At 37.7% G+C, this 24,290-nt stretch overlaps 4 protein-coding genes across 6 annotated transcripts; 3 read left to right on the top strand and 1 right to left on the bottom strand.

Annotated features, from left to right (window-relative positions):
• The first annotated feature begins 736 nt into the window (after window positions 1-736).
• Window positions 737-9,992, top strand: Dis3 (exosome complex exonuclease RRP44-like protein Dis3). Its single transcript, XM_022845897.2, has 17 exons — window positions 737-1,064; window positions 1,556-1,713; window positions 2,443-2,560; window positions 2,799-2,945; window positions 3,339-3,547; window positions 4,022-4,235; window positions 4,567-4,680; window positions 4,857-4,939; window positions 5,156-5,312; window positions 5,443-5,661; window positions 6,114-6,333; window positions 6,673-6,817; window positions 6,949-7,120; window positions 7,820-8,025; window positions 8,250-8,418; window positions 8,537-8,830; window positions 9,119-9,992. Exons 1-17 carry the CDS (start codon window positions 843-845, stop codon window positions 9,257-9,259), a joined length of 2,988 nt encoding a protein of 995 aa, XP_022701632.1. The 5' UTR covers window positions 737-842; the 3' UTR covers window positions 9,260-9,992.
• Window positions 9,993-10,591: 599 nt separating this feature from the next.
• LOC111267601 (UV-stimulated scaffold protein A) lies at window positions 10,592-22,620 on the top strand. 2 transcript variants are annotated; one of them, XM_022845905.2, is made up of 12 exons: window positions 10,592-11,134; window positions 13,684-13,790; window positions 14,336-14,489; window positions 14,940-15,206; window positions 15,423-15,545; window positions 15,873-16,109; window positions 19,176-19,401; window positions 19,622-20,118; window positions 20,233-20,430; window positions 20,631-20,849; window positions 21,033-21,109; window positions 21,518-22,620. In XM_022845905.2, exons 1-12 carry the CDS (start codon window positions 11,126-11,128, stop codon window positions 21,606-21,608), a joined length of 2,205 nt encoding a protein of 734 aa, XP_022701640.1. In that variant the 5' UTR covers window positions 10,592-11,125; the 3' UTR covers window positions 21,609-22,620. The 2 variants fall into 2 exon arrangements, with proteins under 2 accessions (XP_022701640.1, XP_086827495.1); XM_086971369.1 differs by lacking the exon at window positions 10,592-11,134 and having other exon boundaries at window positions 13,564-13,790.
• Window positions 11,128-13,582, top strand: LOC111267606 (methyltransferase-like protein 25B). Its single transcript, XM_022845920.2, has one exon. The coding sequence runs from the start codon at window positions 11,370-11,372 to the stop codon at window positions 12,807-12,809; it is 1,440 nt and encodes a 479-aa protein (XP_022701655.1). The 5' UTR covers window positions 11,128-11,369; the 3' UTR covers window positions 12,810-13,582.
• On the bottom strand, window positions 16,322-19,131 carry LOC111267611 (immunoglobulin domain-containing protein oig-4-like). 2 transcript variants are annotated; one of them, XM_022845941.2, is made up of 3 exons: window positions 17,948-19,131; window positions 17,605-17,754; window positions 16,322-17,474 (listed from the first exon to the last, which is right to left on the bottom strand). In XM_022845941.2, the coding sequence occupies exons 1-3, from the start codon at window positions 18,116-18,118 to the stop codon at window positions 17,316-17,318; spliced, it is 480 nt and encodes a 159-aa protein (XP_022701676.1). In that variant the 5' UTR covers window positions 18,119-19,131; the 3' UTR covers window positions 16,322-17,315. The 2 variants fall into 2 exon arrangements, with proteins under 2 accessions (XP_022701676.1, XP_022701668.1); XM_022845933.2 differs by having other exon boundaries at window positions 16,322-17,486; window positions 17,948-19,124.
• Window positions 22,621-24,290: the final 1,670 nt, after the last annotated feature.

The following is a 24,290-nucleotide window of genomic DNA, read 5'->3' as shown; positions in this document are numbered from 1 at the left end:
TATCTCTGCAAAAGAGATCTTGTTCGAAAGTCTAATAAAGGCAAAATTATAGTGAAATTTTCCATCATTTAGTTACCTATTAAATCTACAATTTAGGGCTAAACAAATTTACTCCATCTAAACCAGCTGTTATAAAAAAAACGGCAACATAGGTATTATATCTATCACTACTTGTATAGCAAATTTTTGTCGTGTAGATCATCATAACGTGGCCTTGAAACAACTCCTAATTTAGTAAGGGCAGCTAATTAAGATTGATCGCATCATATGGATATTCCCGTCGAAAAGACTAAAGATGTTTTGGACTCTTTATTTTTGCTCTAACTTTTTAAATAACCTCACATATTAGAAACTATACTAATTTTGTGGTACCTTTAAGGCAAGACCGGAGGTTAAGCACAAACGTAATTATATTTATTTCGTAGTTGCATTGTGCAACATTTGTGTCCGGTAAGCATATTAGTAATCTTCTTCGTGCCTTATTGTACTCAAAAAGAAATTACGTTGCTTTGTCATCTATATTATTATAGTTACGTAAATACAGTTTTATTGTGATTTGACCTCATACTGGTTTTAATTTCTTAAATACATTTGTGATAACGTGCTTGGTGCCAAGTTGTCATGCATACTTTCGCCCTTCAGTGGCGCTTGCGCTCCCCTTCGCTGTTGTTTTTTAAAGCAGACGACAGCGTGAGGATGTTCGACTGTGCGAAAAGTATAAACAAAAACAAAGTGGGATCTTGTCACATGTGCGGTCCGTAGTATTTTTTTGTTTTGTGTTGCCGTGCTCTTTCACTGGTGTAAATGCGAACGCGAAGGACTAGTTTTATGAATGCAGCACAATGTTAACACAAAAGGTGTTTATACGTAAGACTAAGCGAGGCAATATTCTGAAGATTGTTAGAGAGCACTACCTTCGCGAGGATATTGGCTGCGGTTCGGGAGCATGTTGTAAATGCAACGATAATTGCGCGAAACCTCTGCAAAAAGACTTTAAAAGTGCTAGTGAAGTGGTTAGCTACCCTCATTATGTTGTGCCGGATACGAACATTGTTTTCCATCAGGTAAGCTATTTCTTTTTCAATCAGTTTTCTCAACGGTAAAAGTTAAAGGCAAAAAACAAAGCTCAACGCAAAGCAACTAAGTTATATGACCTTATTCAAGAACTTTAATAGTAAGTAGCTATCTTATATTTATATCGGAAGTTGTATTCAAGAATTATCTTCAATCTACTGCCGGATATATTCCGTAATATCATATTTAAAGACATAATACGTGTATGTGCCTACAAAGCTCAATCTTTTAATGACACAAAATGTATGAAATTTGAAACGTCTTTTTTAATCCGGGTACGTATAGCTTCATTCAAGCAAAATGCTATCTGTATTTAGGCACCAAATAGCCAGTTTGCAGTGCAATAGGGGTATTAATCGTAAATTAATCAGCAATCCTTCATCAGTTTGATTTATCTATTGCCACAAAACTCAATAGCTCTATATGTGAGGTAGTGCAATTCTGACTAATAATTGTTGATTCTATGTTACATTGATCCCAGATGGATGTCCTAAAGGACGATTCTTTCCGCAACGTAATTGTCGCTCAGACGGTGATCCAGGAGTTGCGACATCGTCACGCGCCAGCGTACAATGCCGTCCGAGAAGTCATGGCTAATCAAAGCAGACATTTCCACTGCTTCGTTAATGAACATCATAAGTAAGAACAATTTATACTCTCTGTACTGGGTTGCTGGAAAGATATTGATCATTTCTAAGCCATTGAAGTATTTTTTCGTATTATAAAGTACTACTATGAAACTAAATATGCGTTATGTCATTCGATGACCTAGTACCATTTGTCGAATGACACCATAATCCCATTACAGTAAAACGTCGCCTGTTTCTAGGTGAAAAATTGTGACAGTGATCTTTTACTGTCTAATAAAGTAACTAAATGACTACCATTAAGGGAATTCTGCGGAAATCGAAATAGATTATTGTCTAATTGCAAAACCCGAATATGCGGCGGATGTAATAGAATTTCCTATCCAAGTTCTTTCAATGTTCGCCGGCCAGCTAATATATGTACGTTTTGGCATTCTCATGGTGGAAGGTGACGTCTTATTTATTAACTAGTCTCAACCGATTCTTTTTCAATGCCTTGTTGTAATATTGTTAGTTGTTGACAAGGTCCTAACCAATTTTTTTAGCAGGTGGCAGTACTTCATAATGCACCATTCATTCACAGTTCTGCTAACCCTACAGCCTTACTTCTTTAATTTGCCACAGACTGTAAAACACATTTTTTTAACCTTTATTTGCACGTAATTATTACATATATATATATGCCAAATATAGACTGATAATAAATCAGAGTCAGTACGTTTTCTTTTTAAGCTACATATACTCATTCTCGTGTTTTACCCTCTCTGCCAATTGCGCTCAGGGACACTTACGTGGAACGGCTTCCAGGAGAATCTGCTAATGACCGAAATGATCGAGCCGTCAGGCGTGTTGTCCATTTCCTTCAAAATCATTTCAATGAACAGGGATTGGCCATTAAGGTAGGCATGACCAACGCCGAGATTTGATGTAAGGATGATTTCGTCACGATGTTTTATACTTTGTTTTGCATGAAATATGGAGACTTTTACTGGATGAACGTTGAAGCTGAAAGTAGAGCGTCGTGTATTAACTTTACCTTTTAACGAAGCATTACTAAGCTTAGAACTAGGTCTAAGGAACGTAGAACTATGAAGGTAAAGCATTAATTATAATCAATGTTGTCTTTATTCACGATAGGTCGTCCTTATAACCGATAATCGAGCGTGCTTGGCTTTGGCGAAAAAAGAGGGTTTAACAGCTTTCACCCTCAAGGAGTACGTGGGAGGAATGAATAAGCCGGAACTTTTGGACAAGATTGTTATTGGGCAGGATGGATCCGGAGAGGTACTAATAGTATTGATATAATTGACTGTTTGTCTAGTGCGATAGTTTATTGAGTCCTGCCATTCAATATACAGCGGAGCATTATCTACCATTGTTTAAACAATCTCAACGCGCTAGTAATTCTTTTACAATATCCTCCGCAAGCTGATTATGCACAAGGTAGGCTTACTTGCCAGAGGCCATACGGGTCCTATTTATTGCTGTCACATGAATGCAATTTGCGCTCTTCTTTAACTGATGCGTCAGTTTAATAACTTCTACAAATTACTCACACGGGTTTTAAAGTTAATATCATGTATGGTATTTGTACAGTATACGTTTTATTTTTACCATCTACAGAGCCTTTTCAGCTCTCTCTTAGGGGCCAATAAGATAATTTTTACTATGTTCTAGGGAGATCCTGTAGCCTCAAAGAAGTTTATGTACCCTGAACATCTGACAGCAGCAGCTCTGCAGTCTGGAATAAGAGCTGGACGACTTCGCGCAGGAAAATTCATGGCGTCACGAGAAAATTATCTTGAAGGCTATGTATGTTTTGGAGATGTAGACAATGAAGATGAGGCAGATAGGGTGCTTATACAGGGCCTCATGAATCTTAACAGGTACTTTCTTTAGGTTTTTAGGTTTAGAGATTATTAATGAACATGGTACATTTATTAATGATAATCAAATTTATAATACAGTTGTTACCTCACATGCTTTTAGTACGATTTATTTGTAGTGACAATTGCAATAATTGGAGAATTCGGTAATTTATTAGTTCTTTTATCCACTTCTGCTCCTGATATGGTTTTTCCGCGTCTAAACGATCCAAGTTTTTTATTATTACTTCTATCAATTTCTATATTGATTTTTTTCATGTTTTGTTAGAAAAGGAACAGCAACAATATTATAAGCAAACCGGCAGCAATTTATATAGCAACTGCTTAATGTGATGTAAGAATCTGCTAAAAAGGAAAATAATATAAATCCATTTGGATGTATTAATGCATTATGGATTAATGCATTTTCTTCTACAATACGACAGTTACAATTGTCTTCTATGATTTATTAATATTTTGGGAATTTTCTTATAGGTCCGTACAAGATGACACTGTTGTAGTAGAGTTGCTAGCCGAGTCCGAATGGGCAACTCCCTCATCCGTTGTACTTGAGGATGAAGTCGAGGAGGCAGATAAGGTCGATGAAGAAGACGACGATGGTGATGAAGCTCGTCGAGAAAGAGCTCTTGAACGGGTCCTGAGGGAAAGTAAAACGGAAAAAGGAGTGAAAAAAATGCCGACAGCAAAGGCTAGTGAACAAAAATCTATTGATCACGCTACAACAGCGTTATAGTTTAACATGCTTCTTCTAAAGACAGTCACTTATGAAAGCAAAAAGCTTAAGCGTACGCCTATTTGGATTTGTGCCCAAATGCGTATGTGTTTGATACATACTGAGATTGTAAGAACTTAATATGAAATTCCTATTGAGAGATTGTTCATTTAGCGGAAGTTTATGCCCTGACATCAAACCACTTATTGTGTCCTGTAGTGCGAATATCATGTTAGTCTCTATAGCATATTTAAATAATAACGTCTCTACTCGACGTTTTTATCACAGTGTTTGTATTTATCTTCAGGTGGTCGGAATCTTGCGACGTAAGTGGCGCCCCTACTGTGGAATCCTTGCTCCTAGCGCAATCAAGGAGGCAACTAAGCATCTATTCGTGCCAGCCGAAAAGAAAATCCCAAAGGTAGGTATACATCGAAAATATCCTGCGACAAGTTTTTCGTTATGAGGATAGGATGCGACAGTTCTTATGTTTACGATCAGTTGGTTGTGCCATTTAAATGTTTCAATAGATGAGAAGAAAACGATATGATGTAGTGTTAAAATCTAGTTCAATATCATGTATCTCTCTGAATTTAGATTCGAATCGAAACACGCCAGGCGCCGACTCTCGCAGGCAAAAGAATTGTTGTCGCCATCGACAGTTGGCCTCGTCACTCAAGGTCGGTGACACAACAAATAGCACATTAATATAATAAAAAATATTTATTTGGCATATTGTTCAGGTGTCTCATTAACCACATTTTGATGTCTATAAATAAGGATGTTAGCTGTATAATGCGACTCTTTCTCACTTAAATGTTTAATATTAGAAAACGAAAAGCCAATGCTTTTTACTCAATTTAACTCACCCTCAAATATGTCATGTTGCTTTGTAGATATCCATTGGGCCATTATGTGCGCACGATAGGAGAAATTGGCGATCGACAAACGGAGAATGAAGTCCTTCTGCTTGAACACGACATTCCGCATCAGCCGTTCTCAACAGCTGTTCTTAACTGCTTACCGAAGATGCCTTGGATAGTCACTTCCGAGGTTAAAAAATATACGTAAATTCACGATATTTAGCAAGAGGGAGACTACGTTAATCGTATCTATCTAGACTATCTCTAGTCATCGAAGAAGTAATCGCAACTTGATGGGTGTCTGTTTTATGTTCTTACAGGACGAAAAGCAGCGTGTAAACCTTCGAGACGTGCCAATTTGCTCTGTCGACCCCCCAGGCTGCACAGATATCGACGATGCTTTGCATGCGCGTCATTTGCCGAATGGAAACATCGAAGTTGGAGTTCATATTGCCGACGTATCTCACTTTATTAGACCAGGAACGGCCATTGACAAAGAGGCCGCGGATCGAGGAACCACAGTTTATCTCGTAGATCAGGTAGACTGCTCGTATAAAACTGCTACGTAAATGCGTAATAATAATTACTAATATTTGTTAGTCATTTACTTTTATTATTCATCAATTTCGATATAGAAAAATAACTTGTACTTTTTCTAAGGAAAACAGAGCCTTTTTAGTTACACTAAACATATAACATGCAAAGACAATCGTCTGCAACTTTGCGATGTCTATGGCAACTGTGTTATTCGTTTATGAAACCACCCTTTTAAATTAATTCATATTCATTAAGACAAAATTCATATAAGGAGCTGTCCATATGAGATGGTCGTCAAATAAGGTTAAGATTTATATCTTTGGTATTTTATTCCGGATATTTGGTGACTTGCGAAAGGGCATGGTGGCTATGCTAAGATTTTAGTGGCACAACTTATTTCTAACAAGTTAAGCTCTCTCTTGAGAAGAATCATACTTTTCACATTTTATTTTAGCGCATCGATATGATTCCTGATTTGCTCAGCTCAAATCTATGCTCACTTCGTTCCAAAGTTGATCGTTTTGCTTTTTCGGCGATGTTTGAGATGACGCCTGACGCTAAAATAGTATCAACTCACTACCACAAAAGTATAATTCGAAACAAGGCATCACTCACATATGCTGAGGCTCAAGCAATGATTGACGATAAGGGCCGAAATGATGACGTTACCCAAGGTTAGAAAAATATACAGTATTTTCCCTTACATATTTGATGTTAGTTTGAACATCTGTTAGACGCTATATTTACGGTGCAAGTAGTATGGTGTAAAGGTTTTCCCTTAAGCATGCTATCCTTGTAGCTCTATTTTGACAAGGTCAATATATATAGAATAGTGTATCACATTTTCTTTATGACAAATACATACTAGCACTTCACTACGAAAATAGTTATTTATTAACAGGTTCTGTTAAATGTGTTTAAAATTGCGTTTTTAATAACAACAAGGATTCAACAATTGGTGACGCAGCTTTCATACTGCCCTGCTATTAATATTACTTTCGGCTATGTTTTAGGTCTTCGCTTACTAAACGTGTTGGCGAAAAAGTTAAAATCAGAACGAATCGCCAATGGAGCACTGGGTTTGGCGTCAACTGAAGTTCGGTTTCAAATTGATATGGAAACGCACGATCCCATTGACGTGAAGACTAAAGAACTTCTGTAAGTGCCTATTACATAACTATTAGATATGTCATTCTGGATCGGTTAGATGAATACCTAAATTAATCCATAAACACCATGTTACCTAGTGTTACGCTGATGTCTTATTTTGCTATGTGTGTATTTTCCAGAGAAACTAATTCAATGGTTGAAGAGTTTATGTTATTGGCAAACAAGTCTGTGGCTGAACGAATTTATCGTGAATTATCTCATTGCGCCATTCTGCGACGACATCCGATTCCTCCTGTGGGTAACTTTGATCCTCTCGTAAGAGCTGCCGCCACACGTGGATTTACCGTAAAGGTAAAAACAAATAATTTAATTTTAAGTCTTTTACTTTAAATAAGTTGAGCTTAAAAGAGGCGTTTCATCAGCTCGAAGCTTGTAGATAAAGGCTACAGGGGTTCTTGATAGGTGGTAGAAGTTTTACTACAATGCAGATATTAAATTATTCAATTTGCATCATATTTCTTGATTTCACTACATAATACATGCAGCGTTATTTATTAGAATTGTAAATTTCTTTCAATAAAAATTTAACAGTGAACAAACCTGTAGACTACTCATATATATTCTAAATATCTATTACCTTTATAACTAAACAGATAACGTACATTGGTGTTTATGGAGGCGAGGAAGATAATTGCCCTTGTTTGCAAATTTTGACAGACGAAAAATCAAGCCCATTTTAATTTTGCTGATTGACAAATTTCTCAAAGCCTTTCCTGTTTGGCTGAAACTAAAGGTTTGAATTTTCAGCTGTTAACAACCCTTTTTGTTGATACACTTCGTTACATTGATGAAGCCGTATAATGTAATGCGTCATGCGGTTTTGGACGTATAACTACGAATATCCTCAGGAATACATTTTTGAAGTAAAAGCAGAGTTACTAGCGTTCAAAAGCCAGGTTGTCAATGCTGGCAGTGTAAGCATGAGAAATGTTGTTTATCTCAATTTTATCAATAAATTTAAATTAAAAAAACATTGACTGGCCTTTTTAGGTGACAAGTGGAAAGGAGCTGGCTGACTCACTGGATGCTGCAGACGAGCCGAACGATCCGTTCTTTAACACGATGTTACGAATGGTAGCAACGAGGTGTATGACTCAAGCCATATACTTTTGTGCAGGTACGGTCGCCGAAGCCGATTTCCTGCACTACGGATTGGCGTTGCCGTACTACACGCATTTTACTTCACCAATCCGAAGGTAGGTCCAAGCACATCTTGAAATGTGCTGCATTTGTTTAATTCGTAAGAAATAGAGTTATTCCCGTAGCACATAGGAACTAGCGGCTGATCCACACATACACTAGTAAGCAAGCGGTCTGGGATATTATATATGTGTTTAGAGATAATCGCTGTGTGTAGCCTCGTGATACATTTCCATATTACCCGAGTGGACTCAGTTCTTTGCACGCATATTCCTTTTAGATACGCCGATTTGATGGTACATCGTTTACTCGCCGTAACCATATCCGCTGACGCCACCTATCCTGATCTTCTGGATAAGCATCGCTCACAAGTACTTTGCAACAATCTCAATTACCGTCATAAGATGGCTCAATATGCAGGAAGAGCCTCTATGTCACTGTACACACAGGTGGGAATGCCAAATTGATTGTCGTTGTTGTTAATAACAACTCATGCCTCTCAGGTGTGCTTCTATATTCTTGTCAGGTTGTTCTCCGTTTCACATTTATATATGCTGTCATTTTCAGAGATATTTCCGAGAAAAGTGTGCCTATGAAGAGGGCTACATTCTGTTTGTGCGCGAAAACGCCCTACAGATTCTTCTGCCAAAGTTTGGTATGGAATGCACGCTCTATGTAAAAGACAAGCCAGGTACTGCTCAACCAAGAGTTACGATACCTTTCACCTATGATGAGGAGCGCTGCACGCAAGCCGCTAAGGGAGTTGTTCTCCGCCAATTTGAGCGTGTCACAGTTCGTGTTTCACTCGATCGAAGCAATATACAGCACCAAAAGGTCGTCGTGGACTTAGTCGATCCGTTCGTAAGTATCATTTAAATTTTCTTTAGTTTTTTCTTTTAATTTTACTTGAACAAGGCGTTAGAGATTTCAAGGTCCGTTCAAATGTATGAAATAATAGACCTTCGTATTTTATGGACTTGCAACTGTTTTCTTTGCTAGCTTAATGTTTCGTAGATCACTGCCATTTAAGGTTTTCATTTCTATCAAGCATTTCCAAAGCTCTGAAATGAATTGTTGCTCAAATAACGTTTTAATAAATATTAAAATACACTTATTTTATCTAATGATCTACCTCTTGATTATTTGTAGATTCCAGGGTATAGTATTGAACAGGTGAAGAAAGAAAAAGTTCAGTTTAATGAAGAAAACCCTACTTTGGAAAAGAATCCGGCGAAATCCGAAGCGGCAGCTCGAAAACAGAAGGGAAAAGTCGCAAAAACTAACAAATAATAGCTCAAAAGATCTTCATGGAGAAACGTTTACTATTTCTCCTGTATCTGACTATGTATATACAAGCACACTCGTATTTCTTATACATTTCTATTATATATATCGAAGTAACGATATATACCAATGATGTCATAAGAATAATGTTTGTATTAATACTGCTGTTTTTGTTCTAAGAGCATTTCTATCCCAGTTATGAATTAGAATGGTGCCGATTATCCAATGATCCTCAAAATATGCGACCCATTATTTTTGGACGGTACATATGTCATAGTCGATGATACGATAGTAAAAACGTTAGGTGAGGATACTTATAATTACTGGACTATTTAAGAATTTTATGTTTATGGTTAATGTAAGAATGATGTTTCATTTTGTTTTTGATTATAATAATAACGCAGTCGCAATCCTGGTGTGCTTTATGTGAAGCTTTGTTTGTTCAACAACTGTCACTTAAATATATTTTTTAAATATATTTTGCTTAAAATATATTTTGCTGGAAATGACATACTACTACAATCGAACGGTAGTATTCTGGATTCAGGTCCCAGCTGAGTAAAATGGGATCTTCTCGGGAGAGTGAGTGTGAGTTCAAAAGGTCCTTTTTGTATGCAATTATTTAAGCTCACTATTTGAACGTTTGTAAACGGAAAAATGCTCTATTGCTTATAGGTAAGAACACAAGTGATATGTTCTGCTCTCGTACCTATTTTTGTAATAAATTGAGCTAATTTAAGTCAACGTTTTTTTATTAAAAAAAAACAAGGTTGTGACGCAAGATATGTATAGATAAGCATTAGATTCGTTTATCGCAAAATAAGTCAGATTATATCTAGGAATATTATTAGTGAAAGTGTGACACAGTGTGATTTAAAAAAAAAAACAGCGTAAAAGTGCGATTTCTATAGTAATGTTTTACCGCTTTTACTAAAATGCTGAGTCACCCACGGGAAAATCTGAATGATTAATCACTAATGGAAGAATGATTATGAAATATTTTTTTATTTCTATATGGTGTTTTTGTGGCATTACTTAAGATTACAGGTTTAACTTCTGGATATCAATAGATCGTTAATGTGGTAAGGACAGTGTTGAAAGATATAACGGATAGGACTGATTCATGATTTATGTGTAAACCCGCGTTATGTAGCTTATGTACGCGCTGGTTGCTTGCCAATCACTCTTGCCACATATGTAAACTTATTAGTCCTATACTAAAATCATACGCTGTAAATATAACCTTTCTGCAAATAGTGGGAAAAGAAAAAATAGGATATAATAACTGAACCAGTGGTAATTTTTTAATTATCAATATTTTTAGTACAAGGAAATCTATCGATATTCAATATTAAATCCGGCTCGCCAGAATGAAAAGGGCTAAAAAGCTGATGCGCTAGAGTAGTGTTTTTATTCTTCACACATTTTTATTTTATATACGTGTTTTCGTTCAAAGCACTTATTTTCTAACATATAGCACTTTTCTGCTACGTTCCAGCCGCATCAAGGACCAGCAAAACAATCATTATTTAACCCTCTCCCCTAAATGGACTTACAGTAGACGCTATGTTACTAAACAGACAAACTGATAAATCTTGCTTGGCCGCCGTCGGTACATGATTCCGGCATAATGTACAGTTTGGAGGAAGATGAATAATAATTAAGAAGTTGTTAGTGTCCTCAGTGAGACATCGTTAAAGTACCTTCGTTTGTGAAGGACGTTTTTATGAGAAAAAATAAATAGAAAGACCCTTTGCACAACGTTACTCATCATGGACACATCCGGATGCAAGCATCTGTTTGACGGCACTCGAATGCTCACCTCGTTTCATTAGTTCGGTATAAGCGGACTGCACGAACTACCTTCCAGCTATGTCTGAGGTGATCCACCTTTCTTTTACCTAAAATAAAATCATTTCCGTCTATATTCAAATTGACAGTGAATTTATGAAAGAATGGATTTGCATGCGAGAGCAAACGTCATGAATGGCGTTATTCATTAAACTTAATGATCACATCATCTGTAACTTGTAATTGGCACTGATCTGCTTCAAAACGAGTTCGCAACATCTAATTGGGTGCGAAAGACCTTCGAGCCTTCGTATAGTTTCATAAAATGCCTCATTCGTGGAAGAAACCAAACATAGCTATGTCATTGGGAAAGGCGTTTCACTTTACCCCAGCCGATCTTCCCGATATACAAAAATATTCTAAATTGCTGTGCAGATTCCTTCACGAACATCAGTGGCTAATCGACGCGTTCGTCCTTGATTTTTTTCTGTGCAAGCATTGGCAGTATATTCCCCGCGGATGGAGCTCCCTGCTCGACAAAGTGACTATTCCACAAATTGCTTGCTTTCTTGAGGGTCAACCCAGATTTCCAAGCAAGGTGCCACCGCTTTCGTTTTTCGCGTTTCTGAGATTATGTAAAATACTACCAATGGGCCGTCGATCAGTAGTTTGTTCTACACGGGCTGAAATGGACAACTACGCCTTTGAGGACACTCGCTACTCTCTGACCACTGCCTTTAAGCGCCATATGAAGGGTAAAAAACGCCACGAAATCGGTCGGCTCGCCAAGTTGGCGGCCGGTTTATTCGAATCGCAAGGCAGCACTGACAGTAAAGGCGTCACGCACGTTCTAGATGTTGGCGGCGGTCAGGGCCATCTATCGCGGCTTCTAAGCTTCGGCTATGGGCTGCGTGTGGCCACGCTCGATGCGGAGGGTGCGCTTGTAGACAAGGCGCAGGTGTTCGATGGCAAGGTAACTAGAGATTTGGGACGGGCCAAATATCGAGAACGTCTGCGGCCGGGCTTTGTCACGCAGGAGTTTCTACCACCGGTTCACCTCGAGAGAACAATCGGAGTAACCACAGCTGCCGAGGATGTCGAGTTTGTCACACGCACAGCATGGAAGGATCCGACTGTGCAGTTTGGTTTGATTGGCCTCCACACTTGCGGAGATCTTGGACCCACCATGTTTCGACTGTTTCGCGAAAGTCCTCAAGTAAAAGCACTCGTATCGGTTGGCTGTTGTTATCACAAAATTCATCATCTATATCCGCTAAGTGATACGCTTTGCAGTGAACAGCTAAGCTACGAGGCCAAGGAGGTGGCGTGCCACTCGATTGAGACCTACATTAGAAAGCTACTGGAGGAAGACCCTGAGAAAGGACGTCTTCACTCATTTCGAGGCGCTCTTGAAGTGCTAATCGACCGATACAATCCGGAATTAAAACACACAGCTCTTGCTAATGTTAAGTACACAAGCGGGTTGACGTTTGAAGAGTACGCGGTCAAGGCGCTGAAAAAGGTCAACCACGTAATTCCTCAAGAAGAGTTCAGCTCGGTAGAAATTGCCGGATACCTGGACCAGTGGATGCACGTGGCGACCTTTTTCGCGTTGCGATTATGCATCGCTCCGGCGATCGAAAGCCTGCTACAGATGGATCGAATAATGTATTTGCTCGAAGCTGGTTTCGATGTTGATTACGTGCCACTGTTCGAGCCAACAATATCACCCAGATGCCATGTTATCGCTTCTATAAAGAAGTAAATCTTACTTATCTATATAGAATATGAGCAAAGCTATTTTAATAATCGGATGCCTCAAATTCCCATATATTTTTGTAATAGGACATAATCAGTTTTTAGAGGGTGCTGACGTCACGACCAGAAATCTAGGGAACAATGTGCCTGGTACGAGCTGATTAGCTAATGGGGGGAAGTACGAGCTACGGAGTAGATTTTAATAAATATATGTATACGATATTTATTTAATTAAACGAACGTGGTTAACACCACAGGAATTGTTTCCATATGTAAAAAATGTCTAGTGACTACATTATGTTGAAATAATTGAAAGCTCATGTGTGAGGGTTTGTCTGGCAGTCAGTCTAAGTGGAATTAGTATAACAGGGGTATAACATAATTGAATAAATATTAATGATATTCTTGCATTTTGTGTTGACGTTTGCTATTCAAAAATATTTGTTTGTTGCTCTTCAGTTGTTGTTTCTTTGTAATGTTGTTTTTCACAATATAACTAGTCGTCAGATGCTGAAAAAGAGCGACATCATATTACCATTTCAGTATTAAATTACAAATAAAGCGGAAAGTACAGATTACAAAATTAAAGAGGGTGTATGGCATATATATGCTGTACACAGTACTCAACAATTCTATTGATTTTGTCCTGTTGATTTGCTAATCACTGGTTAGCGCTAAATGATTTCGTACTTACGTAAAACCTCGACTGAACATCATCATATGAAGATAACCTTATATATCTGATTCCAATAAAAATAAAAATGACATTTTCACCAATAAGCTTGCGAGCGTTATTCTTGTTTGGTTTTTGTTCACTCTCTCTTCCTGTTCGAGGTACATCGAACTCTTTGCTGTATACGGATAATGTGATATTCTTGAAGAATTCGGAGCAACGAGCTCGGCTCGGTGCCCTTATCGAGGATCTGACTACGACGGGCCGGAGACAGCTGAACGAAGCCAGCCTCAAAGAGTTAAAGAAGATAGCTCGGTGGGTTTCTAAAAATGTCGGTAGGGTATATGTATATATATATATATATTCTTCTTTTAATAACTTTGAGACCATTGTAGGGCAGTAGGATATCTACAACTGATTTTGTTTTAGCCTTTATCTTGCAATTGCTTATTTTTGATAGCTATATTAGTAGATAATTAAGCGATGGTTGTCATCTCGGGGAAATGAGAATGGAGAACCGTGTCCTAACTTCCATCTCGGTTGTCATTCAGGTTAGGCAACTGCGTTAGCAGACTGCCTAATAGTAATTTTAAACGGTAAACCTAAAACCATAAAGAGTTCCGTTTAATAAAATATAGTTTTATTTTGATTAAAATATCTATCTTGCAGTGCACTTGTTTACAATTCAATGATCTGACTTAGATTTCTTAGTTTCTACTTATGGCAAGCTAACGAGGCGTGGTTAGCACATGCTTCTAAAGATTTAGTCTGCATGACTGTAGCCGGGTAATTAAGCTATACATCATAAAATAAATGTTAGTTTACAATAAGGATCATGGCATTTGGGCTTATTTGTGCAGAACTTCGGATGATCACATCCGACACGTCTTCTATCTGTTAAGCACCCAACTTGAAAAGGATCATGCCGAGATCAGGCTGTCAGCCGTTCAAATCATCGATCAGCTTTTCAGACGGTCCCATCTGTTTCGCACAATTTTACTCGACAAATTTCAGGTATGATAAATCAAGATGATAATATTACATGTACGTAATTGAGGTCGTCTCTGTCAAACCGAACAGCAAAAACCGATGCAATTTAACGCCGCAACTGCAAAACATGCTAGAGCACGTACATGAACTAACAGACCTCTACGTTTCTGTCGTTTTCGTTTGTTCTCTATGGATAAGGTAAAAATAATTTATTTAGTTACAGTCCCAGTACAAAAAAAAACACGCGAAACTCTGACTGAGGCTGGATATCGGCAATGCCTTTCCTCACATATCCCATAGCGCCGACTTCTTATTTAAAAAAAAGTTGGATTGGACTTGAATTATTACCTGCTTGTAGCTAATTTTATGTACTGTGTATTGCTTCTACTAAAGGCACAGACACATAAGCTTCGTGATTAGCTTATTGAAATGTATTATTTTTTGATATGTCGGTTGGCTCACGTCGTGCATCAGATGTTTTTAGAGCAGACCGTGGAGACAGATCGCGACAATCCTCTACCCCCGCCGAAAAGCGCTGCTAAAGAGCTTAAAATGATGACACTTCGTTTGGTGCAAGAGTGGCACAACGAGTTTAAGAGTGGATATAAAAGTCTCACGCTTGCGCTAAATTACCTGGAAAACTGTCAACGCGTTGAATGGAACTTTGTTCAAAGACAGGCTGAGACTGCGGTGACAAGTCAAGCAGACATCACAGGCAGACGCTATCGCGAGAACATTCAGGTGAGGAACAAGCCGCGTTTAATGTAAGATGGGTGTTGCGAGGTCAGGTAAATATAGAATAAATATGACTTGATTGGTTCCATGTTCTGTCCTGTAGAGTATTGTAGACGCAATATCAGTCATACATTTTTTTAAAGTGTAAAATAAACTACAGTAGAATTAGCACATCTAAAAAGCCAGACTATAAAGATGTTTGTTTTTTTTATGTTCTTTTAGGCCGAACGAGCTAGAGTAATATGCGTCGAGGTGGATAATCAAAAAGATGTTCTTGAAGGAAATATCATCGAACTTGAAAACTGTATTCAACTTTTGCTTCCATCAGTTGATGATCCATTTGAGGTTTATATCATATTATGTATTTTACATATTGATCTGTCTGTGAGGTCTCTTCAAAGTAAAAACCTGGTGATTATGAATATCAGATTAGTTTTAGTTTATTTAATAAGCCGCGATTGTGACTTAAATGTATTATTTCCTAAATATTTCAATATTTTGTATTAAGCTTCTTCATTCATAGTTGATAGCTATACCGTACCGGGCTTACGTATGTAAGTCGACCTACGTAATGCGACGTTTAGTATACAAAGTGTTTGTTATACATCGATATATGTAGGTGGCAAAGTAAAAAAGCGTTTGTGGTATTAAAAAAAACACATTGCTCTCTAGGTTGTGTCATCTCAGGCTGACTTAAATAAACCGGGACCCAGTAACGATGCGCCCGGCAGTCGCTCGGACAGACTGCGGTTACGGGGTATACCAGCTAACTTCAACTTGGTCGTTGAAGTGGATCGCACCGTGCGAATAATGGAGGGTCCAGAAAACACCGATATAATAGCCAATCTTAAGGAGTTCAGTCAGATGTTAACGGATAAACATCTACCTCTCGTTCAGAAGTGGTTAAAGGTAATGAACGTTACAATCTTTCTATAACCTCTACTTGCTTAGGCATCTGCATAGATCCATAATCTTGAATGACGTCTGGAGCTAGACGAGCCTGATACGCGTTGTGCGATTAAAGGAATTGAGGAACGACTCCGCCCCTCCTCTTTTTTATATCATTTGTTTTCTATTTTTAAATACTGGCATACATTGACTTAATAAAATATAAGTGCCAATTACGTGAAAGAAGAGCTATTCAGTTGATTTTATTTTGCACCAAAATATGTTGACGATAACAATAGGTTGTTTCTGTTTATGCTGTTGTCGTAGTTACACCTGGTTATGTCTCTAAATCGATAATGTCTATCACAGATTCATAATATATGTGTAGTAACCTAAGATTCGTTGTATTTTTACACTTTGTGTAACTATTCAATCTTCTTTGTGCAATACATATTATGATTTCTTTATTGATACTTGGAACTAAGGTAAAATAATATTTATTTTTATTAAAAAATATGGATCATTGAGTAATATTATAATGGGGCGTTTCCCATGTTATGTGCAGTTATGGCATCGAAGTGTTGTAAGCCTAGACTAGGACATTGATTTACGGGTATTGCCCTGTACGTCATGTCTATCGAACAATAACTAAATTGTAAATTGTAACTATGAAGTATAAAAACACTAATGCAGATTATATAAATATTAGAGTAAACAATAATATAATATTATAATAACAATAATATAATAATAAATAAATAACAAAGTGTTACCATTATATTCGGATATAAATAATGTAAGTTACTGTATGCATCTTTTGGTACTAAGTAACAGTCGAGCAAATCGTCTATATGACGTGGTTAGCATTGCTGTTCTTTTGCTCTTGTAGAATGAAGGTATATTTTCTTGTTCCTTGTTCTTCCAATTTGCTTCTCAGCATGTACATTTGTACATTTGCAACCGTAGTCATCATGAACTTTACAGGCTCAAGGGCACTACTCTCTGTAGAGGATTGGGACAAATTACAATGTCATCATGAGCCCCTGGTTCTATTTCAAATCCTTGCCAATTTATTTTGAACATTAAATATCGTGAGCATACTTACCAGTATAGAAGTGACTTTTACTTTGAAGGTTTCCTGTTTTTATCCAATTGATTTCTCGAGTTCCGTTCAATTCGAGCTATCAACAACTGTATGTGTTGCACTTTGGCAACGTGTGCATTACTCTAACTAGGCAGCGAAGAGAAATCAGCACGGAATGATCTCTGATCGATGGCATATTTGTTATCCGCTTGGCACTCGTAATTTCCTGAGTCCATCTGGCGCGCTGGATCAATTTCTAGTTTGGATTTAATCCTATTCTCTTGCTGTTGCCATTCCGAGATCTGAAAGGTAGACTGTTAGACAAGTGCTTTTATTATCATCATCGCAACAGCAATAGTATTATGACGGTAATAGACAGATCCTTTAATTAGCAACACTCTGAAAGTCGCTTTTCTTCATGTGTTAAGATACCTGAGAATATGGATGCGCTTGCAGTTCCACTCCGTCTTTGAACCAAGTTATTTTCGGTCGCGGCAGACCCTTTGCAACGCACACAAAAACAATCTTGTGCCCCAGGAAAAACTCATAATCGAAGTGAGATGCTTTTTCTATAACCGCTCCCTGTAAATAATGCGATGAGTAATTTTGCAATTATTGTGCACCGGGAAGTTCAATTCAGCTATTCATGTTATAGTCAGACAGGTATATAGCATTTAGCAAGTTACTCATAATCGGGTTAAGGGCCTATCGTAGAACTATGCTCTGTGGTACGCAATTTTTTTTAGCAGAAAACACGAAACTTTTGTGATCTTACATTTGGGTTGTCGTAGTAATCCTTTCTTTTCGTATTCTGGAAGAAGATAAATCTCGAACTTCCCGAGCCTTTCCGAGAACGACCTCTTCCTCGCCCCTTGGCGCTTCCTACAAGTTGAATGGCTGCCAGAAAGATCAGGGCGGTCACAGCCAAACCGTATAACGGGCGCATTATAGCACACTTACAGATATTTAATCACCGTAAAATATGGAGATACCTGGTGCTGAGCATTCACTGTTTCTGCTGAAATGGTCAATAATATTCTTAGAATGCGTTATGCATGCGAAGGCCGAGATTGTAGCTATTCGCAAGTACTGATCTTTGACACCATTCCAAGTACTTAGAATAAGGCGATCATCTCTTCGTTAAGAATACGTCGATATGGGCAGTGCTTGCGTGCCCTCTAGCAATACTTCTTTTGCAATCAACGGTTATACTCCTTACAGCCTGTACACTCTGCGAACGGATTGTCACCCATTAGGAGAGTGTTTTTTGTCGCGTTGACGTACATCTTGATTAGTGCTGCGCCGAACAAAGGTAAACAGCTTCATCTGCGTGCTGACTTGGGTCTTCTTGTCTACGATGGTTAGAAACAGCGAGATATTTTTCTTATACATGCCTTCCGTGGAGGCTGACGGTAGACTGAGGTACCTGTGGCACTTGTGAGACTCGGGAGCAGGTCAGAGGCCTCTTCTTTTGAGACTGTTTCTATTGCCCCAAAATTACTATCACCAGGTGAGAAAAGGTTCGATGAGCTTCTGTATCTCTGGCAGATTCACTGCATGCATGCGATATATTGCCAAATGTTTTAATATCGGTTACATGAAGCAACATGATCGATGTAAATGTGACGTTGAGATTGAAGAAATGAGTACCTTTCACCAAAAGACCGAGACAAATAGTGACAACATACAAAATAAAAATATAATATCTGATAACATGTTTATTATGTATCCACAGTGTAGACCCGATTTCTCTGACATTTTGCGTAATATATTGTACGATTCAAAATCGGCCAGCCGACCTGGAATTAGAATCAAGATCCATTTAGGAATTCACTACCGAAATATGTTAGCTCCAGATCCAAGAGGGCTGGCTGATTGTTGTTGTCGTTGTTTCCCTATGTAATCAACATCAGGTCAGTCTTTTAGCAAGGGATGATGGCAATTTTATAGCCACTGTCGTCACTCTAAAAAGAGATCCTTGTATCCGTTGGGGATTTTTGCAGACGTTGAGCAAGCTCCACGGCGCATCGACTTATCACATAAAGTACTTGATCGATCTCAAAGAGAAAATGGAACGCCTTAAATGTAAACTGAATGATCTAAAAATCGAAACTCCAGTGCGTACAACAGGGCAGGGAGGAGATACCTCAGACGAAGATGATGACTTTGAAGAGGTGGAGCAGAAGGACATCGAGACATTGATTCCATCCCACAGAAGAGAGGAATATGGTTAGTTGTTAGAATCATCATGATTACTTTTTGGACGTTGACGAATAATCCGTATTGACTTGTGTCGGTATATTGCTTTCTGGTGGCTTCAAGACAACAGTAAAACTTAGAAATTCATACACCTAGTGTCTGTCGCTTATTGAACATGTGTTAATATTGATTTGATAACATTTAGGTTACTATTTAATTTAGTATTGATTTCTTAATTGCTTACCGGTAGGTCTCAAGCCAATCTCAGAAAAACCACCACTTCAAGCAAAACGGAATGTTATCGATGAAACTACGGATCCGACCTCAAGGGCAGCCCAATATAAAAAGATCGTGGAGAGGTACTCTCAACAAGCTAAGCGAAAGCGAATTGCAGAATCTAATTCGTTGTTGGAAGCACCAAATCATTATAAAGATAAAGCAGCATCGTCATCACGTCAGGAAAGTAAACCCGTCACAAGCAAATCTGATGCACCGACTGAAGAAAGGTTATCAAAGTTCATGGGAATAACAACCAGTTCTGTTAGTGAAGGTACTAAAGGCAGTACTGCACATAGTTTCAAGAATGATCGACCCAGAGCGAAAGAATTTCCGCCAGAAACGGCTATGGGTGACCAAAATGCCAAAAAGAATAACCGCAAGGATCAACTGCTAAAGAGGGCCCCCAAAGTGAACTTCGACATCGATCTCATTCATTGGGAGGATGAGAAGCTTGAGACCGCTGTTCAGGTTTGTTACAGATTATCCTTGTTTACCCACTAATAAATGCTGATATTATACTATTTCCCTGTTTATTAAACTCATTTAGATCGGATTTATACTATTACTATTTTTTTTTTATAGGTGATTCCGTTTGAATCCCACAATGGCTTTCATAAGCCTCGTGATGACGACCAGATCAGCGCTCTACAGAGGATGGCTGGTGAAGCGAGACTTCGAGAAAGAAAAATTGACTTTAGTGGAACATTTGAACCAGTCCGGTGGAGCTGTAGAGCCCCACTGCCATCAGGGCGGTTGTGCCCTCGGCAGGATCGGTACAAGGTAGACAATATAATTAGGCTACATTTTATTTTACAACGTTGGCATTTTTAACAATATAATAAGACACAACGCCATTATGAAATTCTAGAACCTTTTCTCTTACCTTTATTTTTAGAGGTCAATTTTGTTTGCTCGAATGCATTTAGGTTTAAATAATGTATTCTAAAATCGATGAATATGCTTTGACCTCTCGTTTGTAGTGTCCGTTTCATGGTCCAATTATTGCCCGCGATAAAGTAGGAAAAGCCAGCAATGACGAAGGTGCAGCTGACAGTCCTTCAACTTCTTCAGGTGACATGACGTCACGATCGGGTCTTTTAGATTGGCAAGACCCAGGGTTGCTACGGGATATAGAAGCTCAAACTGGCATTGATCTACGAATGCCTCCAAAAAGGGGGACTGGCCAAAAAAAGAGAAAGGTAGAAAAAGGAGAAAGTAAAAGTATGATACTAAATAGATTATGTAAAGCACTACATGTTTCTAGCATACTAACTTGCACAGATTTATTTTGGTGCATGCATGTAGGGGTGTCTCGCAAAGATGTATACTAGAGTTAAAATAATGATAATAAAATGTGTTATCAATTCACTTGTGCTTTTCAGAAAAAGGGTGGCCTTACAGATGTGAAAAAAGAAGAAAACACCGCCCGGCGAAGATTAGAGAGAAAAGTCTTTAATAAGTAAGTAAAACATCGATTCTGTTATTTCACACGCTCAGAAATATAATTATTATGCAAGCTAACGTCTAATATTAGCTTTGGTTTAGTATCTGCATTTAATTTAAAAATACTATTAACATTAAAGTAAAAAAAATAACTGACAATAAATATGCTGCATGAACCTATGTGCCTTGCTTCAAGTAAGATTGGTTTTTATCGTTATTAATACTTACATAATCTCATTCAGCTGTATATGCTTTATCTCCATCGCTCCCATTGTAAACAATATATATTGTCATATGAAGGCTAATATTTCGCGGTTTGACGTATCGCATTGTTTCAAAAGAAATGGCTGCAATATATGAACAAGTATTGTTTATTAACAGTGAATTCTTTTGTTAATGTTAATATGAATTTTTATGTTAACAGGTCATCAGTGATGCGAGTCGCAGCCACCCTGGATGCATTAGATAGCCGAAAATACGACGATAAATTTGGGGACCAATGGAATTACACTTAAATATAAAACTCACTTCCAAAAAATAAAACTCACTCGCAGTAGATTTTTTGGAAGTTCCTATGTATAAACAATTTATAATTATGGCTTTCATAAAAAACTGATAGTAATTTTAGTAAATCTATGCTCATCCATGTCAGTGTATCAGGTAGAACCCTTGCATGATGATGAGGAATATGATTTCTAGGCAGGCCTATTTGTATTAAGCTAATAAGTACATAGTAGTAATTTCAGCTTATTATTCTTCTTCTTTAGATTTTGTTCATTGACATTCAAGTGTTATATACCGGTCTTTACCTTCTAAGCTCGCCGTCATCGTCTTGTTCGGTTGAAGCGGACCCAAATGTGCTTTAGGATGTTCTTGAATTTATTTTAAAAAGGGGTATATCGGGTAGTGAAAAGCAAAATGTTCGATGTCTCCTATTTGTTTCCGATCCAAGTCAAAAAATTGCAGAAACAACACAGGGTCGACGTCTTCTGCACAAAAAGGATGCTATAGAGGATAATATTGCTCAAAAGTGACTTACTTGACTAATATAGTATTTTCAATCTAGACAATGCGCTTACCTCGATTTTTCAAACTTGTCAACGAGTAATTTGCGCATTTACAAAAAACTCATAAATAATAAACCCAGATAACCACTAAATGTTTTTTAATAAACTTCATATACTAACCATAGACTCAGTTAACCTTTCAATATCAGGGAGAGATTTTAAACAAACCAGGTATCGAAAGTTTTGTGTTTTGTCAGCCATCATACCCATCTTAGATGAAAAGGTTTGTGATTTGGGCAAAACAGTTCTCTAGCATGGATCTTGTAGACCATAGAAAAAAGCTTTTAGAAAGTATAAAACACTTGATAAACAATAAATAAAAAAGCAATTAACAAAAGTAAGCACGTACCAATAAAATATCCACATGTTTATAGACTGTTTTGTTCAGTTCAGTTGTCCACTATTAAAGCCATGGTTGGCCGTTAAATAAATGCATATGGATGTCGCATTTACAGGCATATTTGTATGTTTCGTTATTCGCCTAATTGTAACAAAAGGATTCCATTGTTACTTACGTAAATATGGAGTTTATACGTTATTAATAATCATTGTCCTCAATGCAGCCGACCTTTCGCAAATCCCTTTAAGTAAGCTGGAACGAATATTTTTTCTTTGCTTAAATCGACTGGAGTAGCGTTCGGTAAATTGAGCGTGTAATTTGACATCATAAAAAGGCCTTCGCAATTTTCAAAACGTGTTATTTTTAAGGCAATTTAAACTAGGTCCTGGAGTATAATTCAGTTAGCAAATAGAACAACCACTTAATTTTCTGAAGGCTACCTGTCTGCCTGCTCGACACCAATTCACGATGTAATTTAGTCATCATTTCCAGCATTCTTTGCTACTTCTCTACAATTTTGTGGTAGAGTGCGAACGACTGACTAATTTCTTCTTGCACATTTAGATTTCGTTTATCGTCGATTCTTTAGCAGTAGTCTAGCAGCGAAACTTTACTTATCCGTAATAAAGAGAAATTTCGCTACATGCAAAATAAGATCGTAATTTCTATGAACGCTATGCCTAAGATTGAAAATAAGTAGTGTATTCTGCGAAGTGTTCCGATACTCTCATCTTGATCCTATGTTCTTCGTACATGGAGGCAAATTAGTAATTTTTTTAGGTCCAGCAATACAATTAGTGAATCCTGGATGGAGAAATTTTGTGGATACGTCTTCCTGCGGTTTAATGCATTACACACTACGATCAAAATAAAATACACAAAATGCCGAGTACTTATTTATTTATGCTTGTATTCATAATATATATTAACAAACATCGATCAGATTTTCTTTCAAATTTAAATTACATACTCGTTGTTGCCACTCGTATGTTGTTGTTCAGGCCTATCAAGGCGCATGCATACTAGGTAATGCAATTCAAAAGCAATATCTTGATTGTCGGCCATGGTCCTATAAAAACGCCTAGCTCTATTCGAGGACACTAAATGCATGTTTTAACTTTATAGAAATGCGACTGATAAGCAGCACTCAGCGGGAACGGGGAGCATCACTTTACTATTATGAGTTGTGTATTTACAGCTGCAGTAACAAAATGCTTCTTGTATGTTGATATGAAAGGCATTTGATCACGTAGATAACTTACTAACTCATACCGGATACATCTTGTATGGACCGCTGTATCCGTGCGGAAGATACTCTTAGTTTTGTGACTGGCAAGTGTGTAGATTAGAGATATATTTTATGCTACTGTGGCCAATAGTATAAAATATATATCTGTTTGTCAGTTCTAGCAGTAAATATTTCGCGTCATAATGGATTGAAAAAGCCTCATGATACCATGAATAAATCCTATGTTAAAATACACTGTTAGGTCTGCTTTGGCAACGGCATGACACGCTGAAGGGCTAGTTCCGTTACTGGAATATCTAACTTCCCTTTAATGATCCGACCATACATCCTCATCTCAACAGCATGTAATAAATGCGGTCAGAACGATACGCAATACTAAAAAATAAAAATTAAAAAACGAAAACAGAATAGAATGCGTAAAACTAAAGAATGATTTTAATGACGTTTTCTACAAAAAGCGTTAGCCAACCTTTGTGATAAAACTTCCACCTTCACGGCAAATTGTGTAATTAGCTCTTTCATCATGCGTCAATTTCACTAC

Source organism: Varroa jacobsoni, unplaced genomic scaffold (genome assembly GCF_002532875.2).
Source record: "Varroa jacobsoni isolate VJ856 unplaced genomic scaffold, vjacob_1.0 scaffold_126, whole genome shotgun sequence".
NCBI lineage: Eukaryota > Metazoa > Arthropoda > Arachnida > Mesostigmata > Varroidae > Varroa > Varroa jacobsoni.
The sequence above is the reverse complement of the archived record's forward strand: the minus strand, read 5'-3'. Positions and strand labels throughout refer to the sequence as shown.

What these genes read in the sequence shown, in the direction of transcription:
- LOC111267611 (XM_022845933.2), bottom strand. Translation starts at nt 18,118, where the DNA reads ATGCGCCCGTTATACGGTTTGGCTGTGACCGCCCTGATCTTTCTGGCA. An exon ending in ATTACTACGACAACCCAAAT is followed by an intron (nt 17,755 to 17,947) that starts GTAAGATCACAA and finishes CATTATTTACAG; the next exon opens with GGAGCGGTTATAGAAAAAGC. An exon ending in AAGCGCATCCATATTCTCAG is followed by an intron (nt 17,487 to 17,604) that starts GTATCTTAACAC and finishes CTTGTCTAACAG; the next exon opens with TCTACCTTTCAGATCTCGGA.
- LOC111267606 (XM_022845920.2), top strand. Translation starts at nt 11,370, where the DNA reads ATGCCTCATTCGTGGAAGAAACCAAACATAGCTATGTCATTGGGAAAG.
- LOC111267601 (XM_086971369.1), top strand. Translation starts at nt 13,564, where the DNA reads ATGACATTTTCACCAATAAGCTTGCGAGCGTTATTCTTGTTTGGTTTT. An exon ending in GCTATCGCGAGAACATTCAG is followed by an intron (nt 15,207 to 15,422) that starts GTGAGGAACAAG and finishes ATGTTCTTTTAG; the next exon opens with GCCGAACGAGCTAGAGTAAT. An exon ending in TCGTTCAGAAGTGGTTAAAG is followed by an intron (nt 16,110 to 19,175) that starts GTAATGAACGTT and finishes GGATTTTTGCAG; the next exon opens with ACGTTGAGCAAGCTCCACGG.
- Dis3 (XM_022845897.2), top strand. Translation starts at nt 843, where the DNA reads ATGTTAACACAAAAGGTGTTTATACGTAAGACTAAGCGAGGCAATATT. An exon ending in GGCAGGATGGATCCGGAGAG is followed by an intron (nt 2,946 to 3,338) that starts GTACTAATAGTA and finishes ACTATGTTCTAG; the next exon opens with GGAGATCCTGTAGCCTCAAA. An exon ending in CTTGGATAGTCACTTCCGAG is followed by an intron (nt 5,313 to 5,442) that starts GTTAAAAAATAT and finishes ATGTTCTTACAG; the next exon opens with GACGAAAAGCAGCGTGTAAA.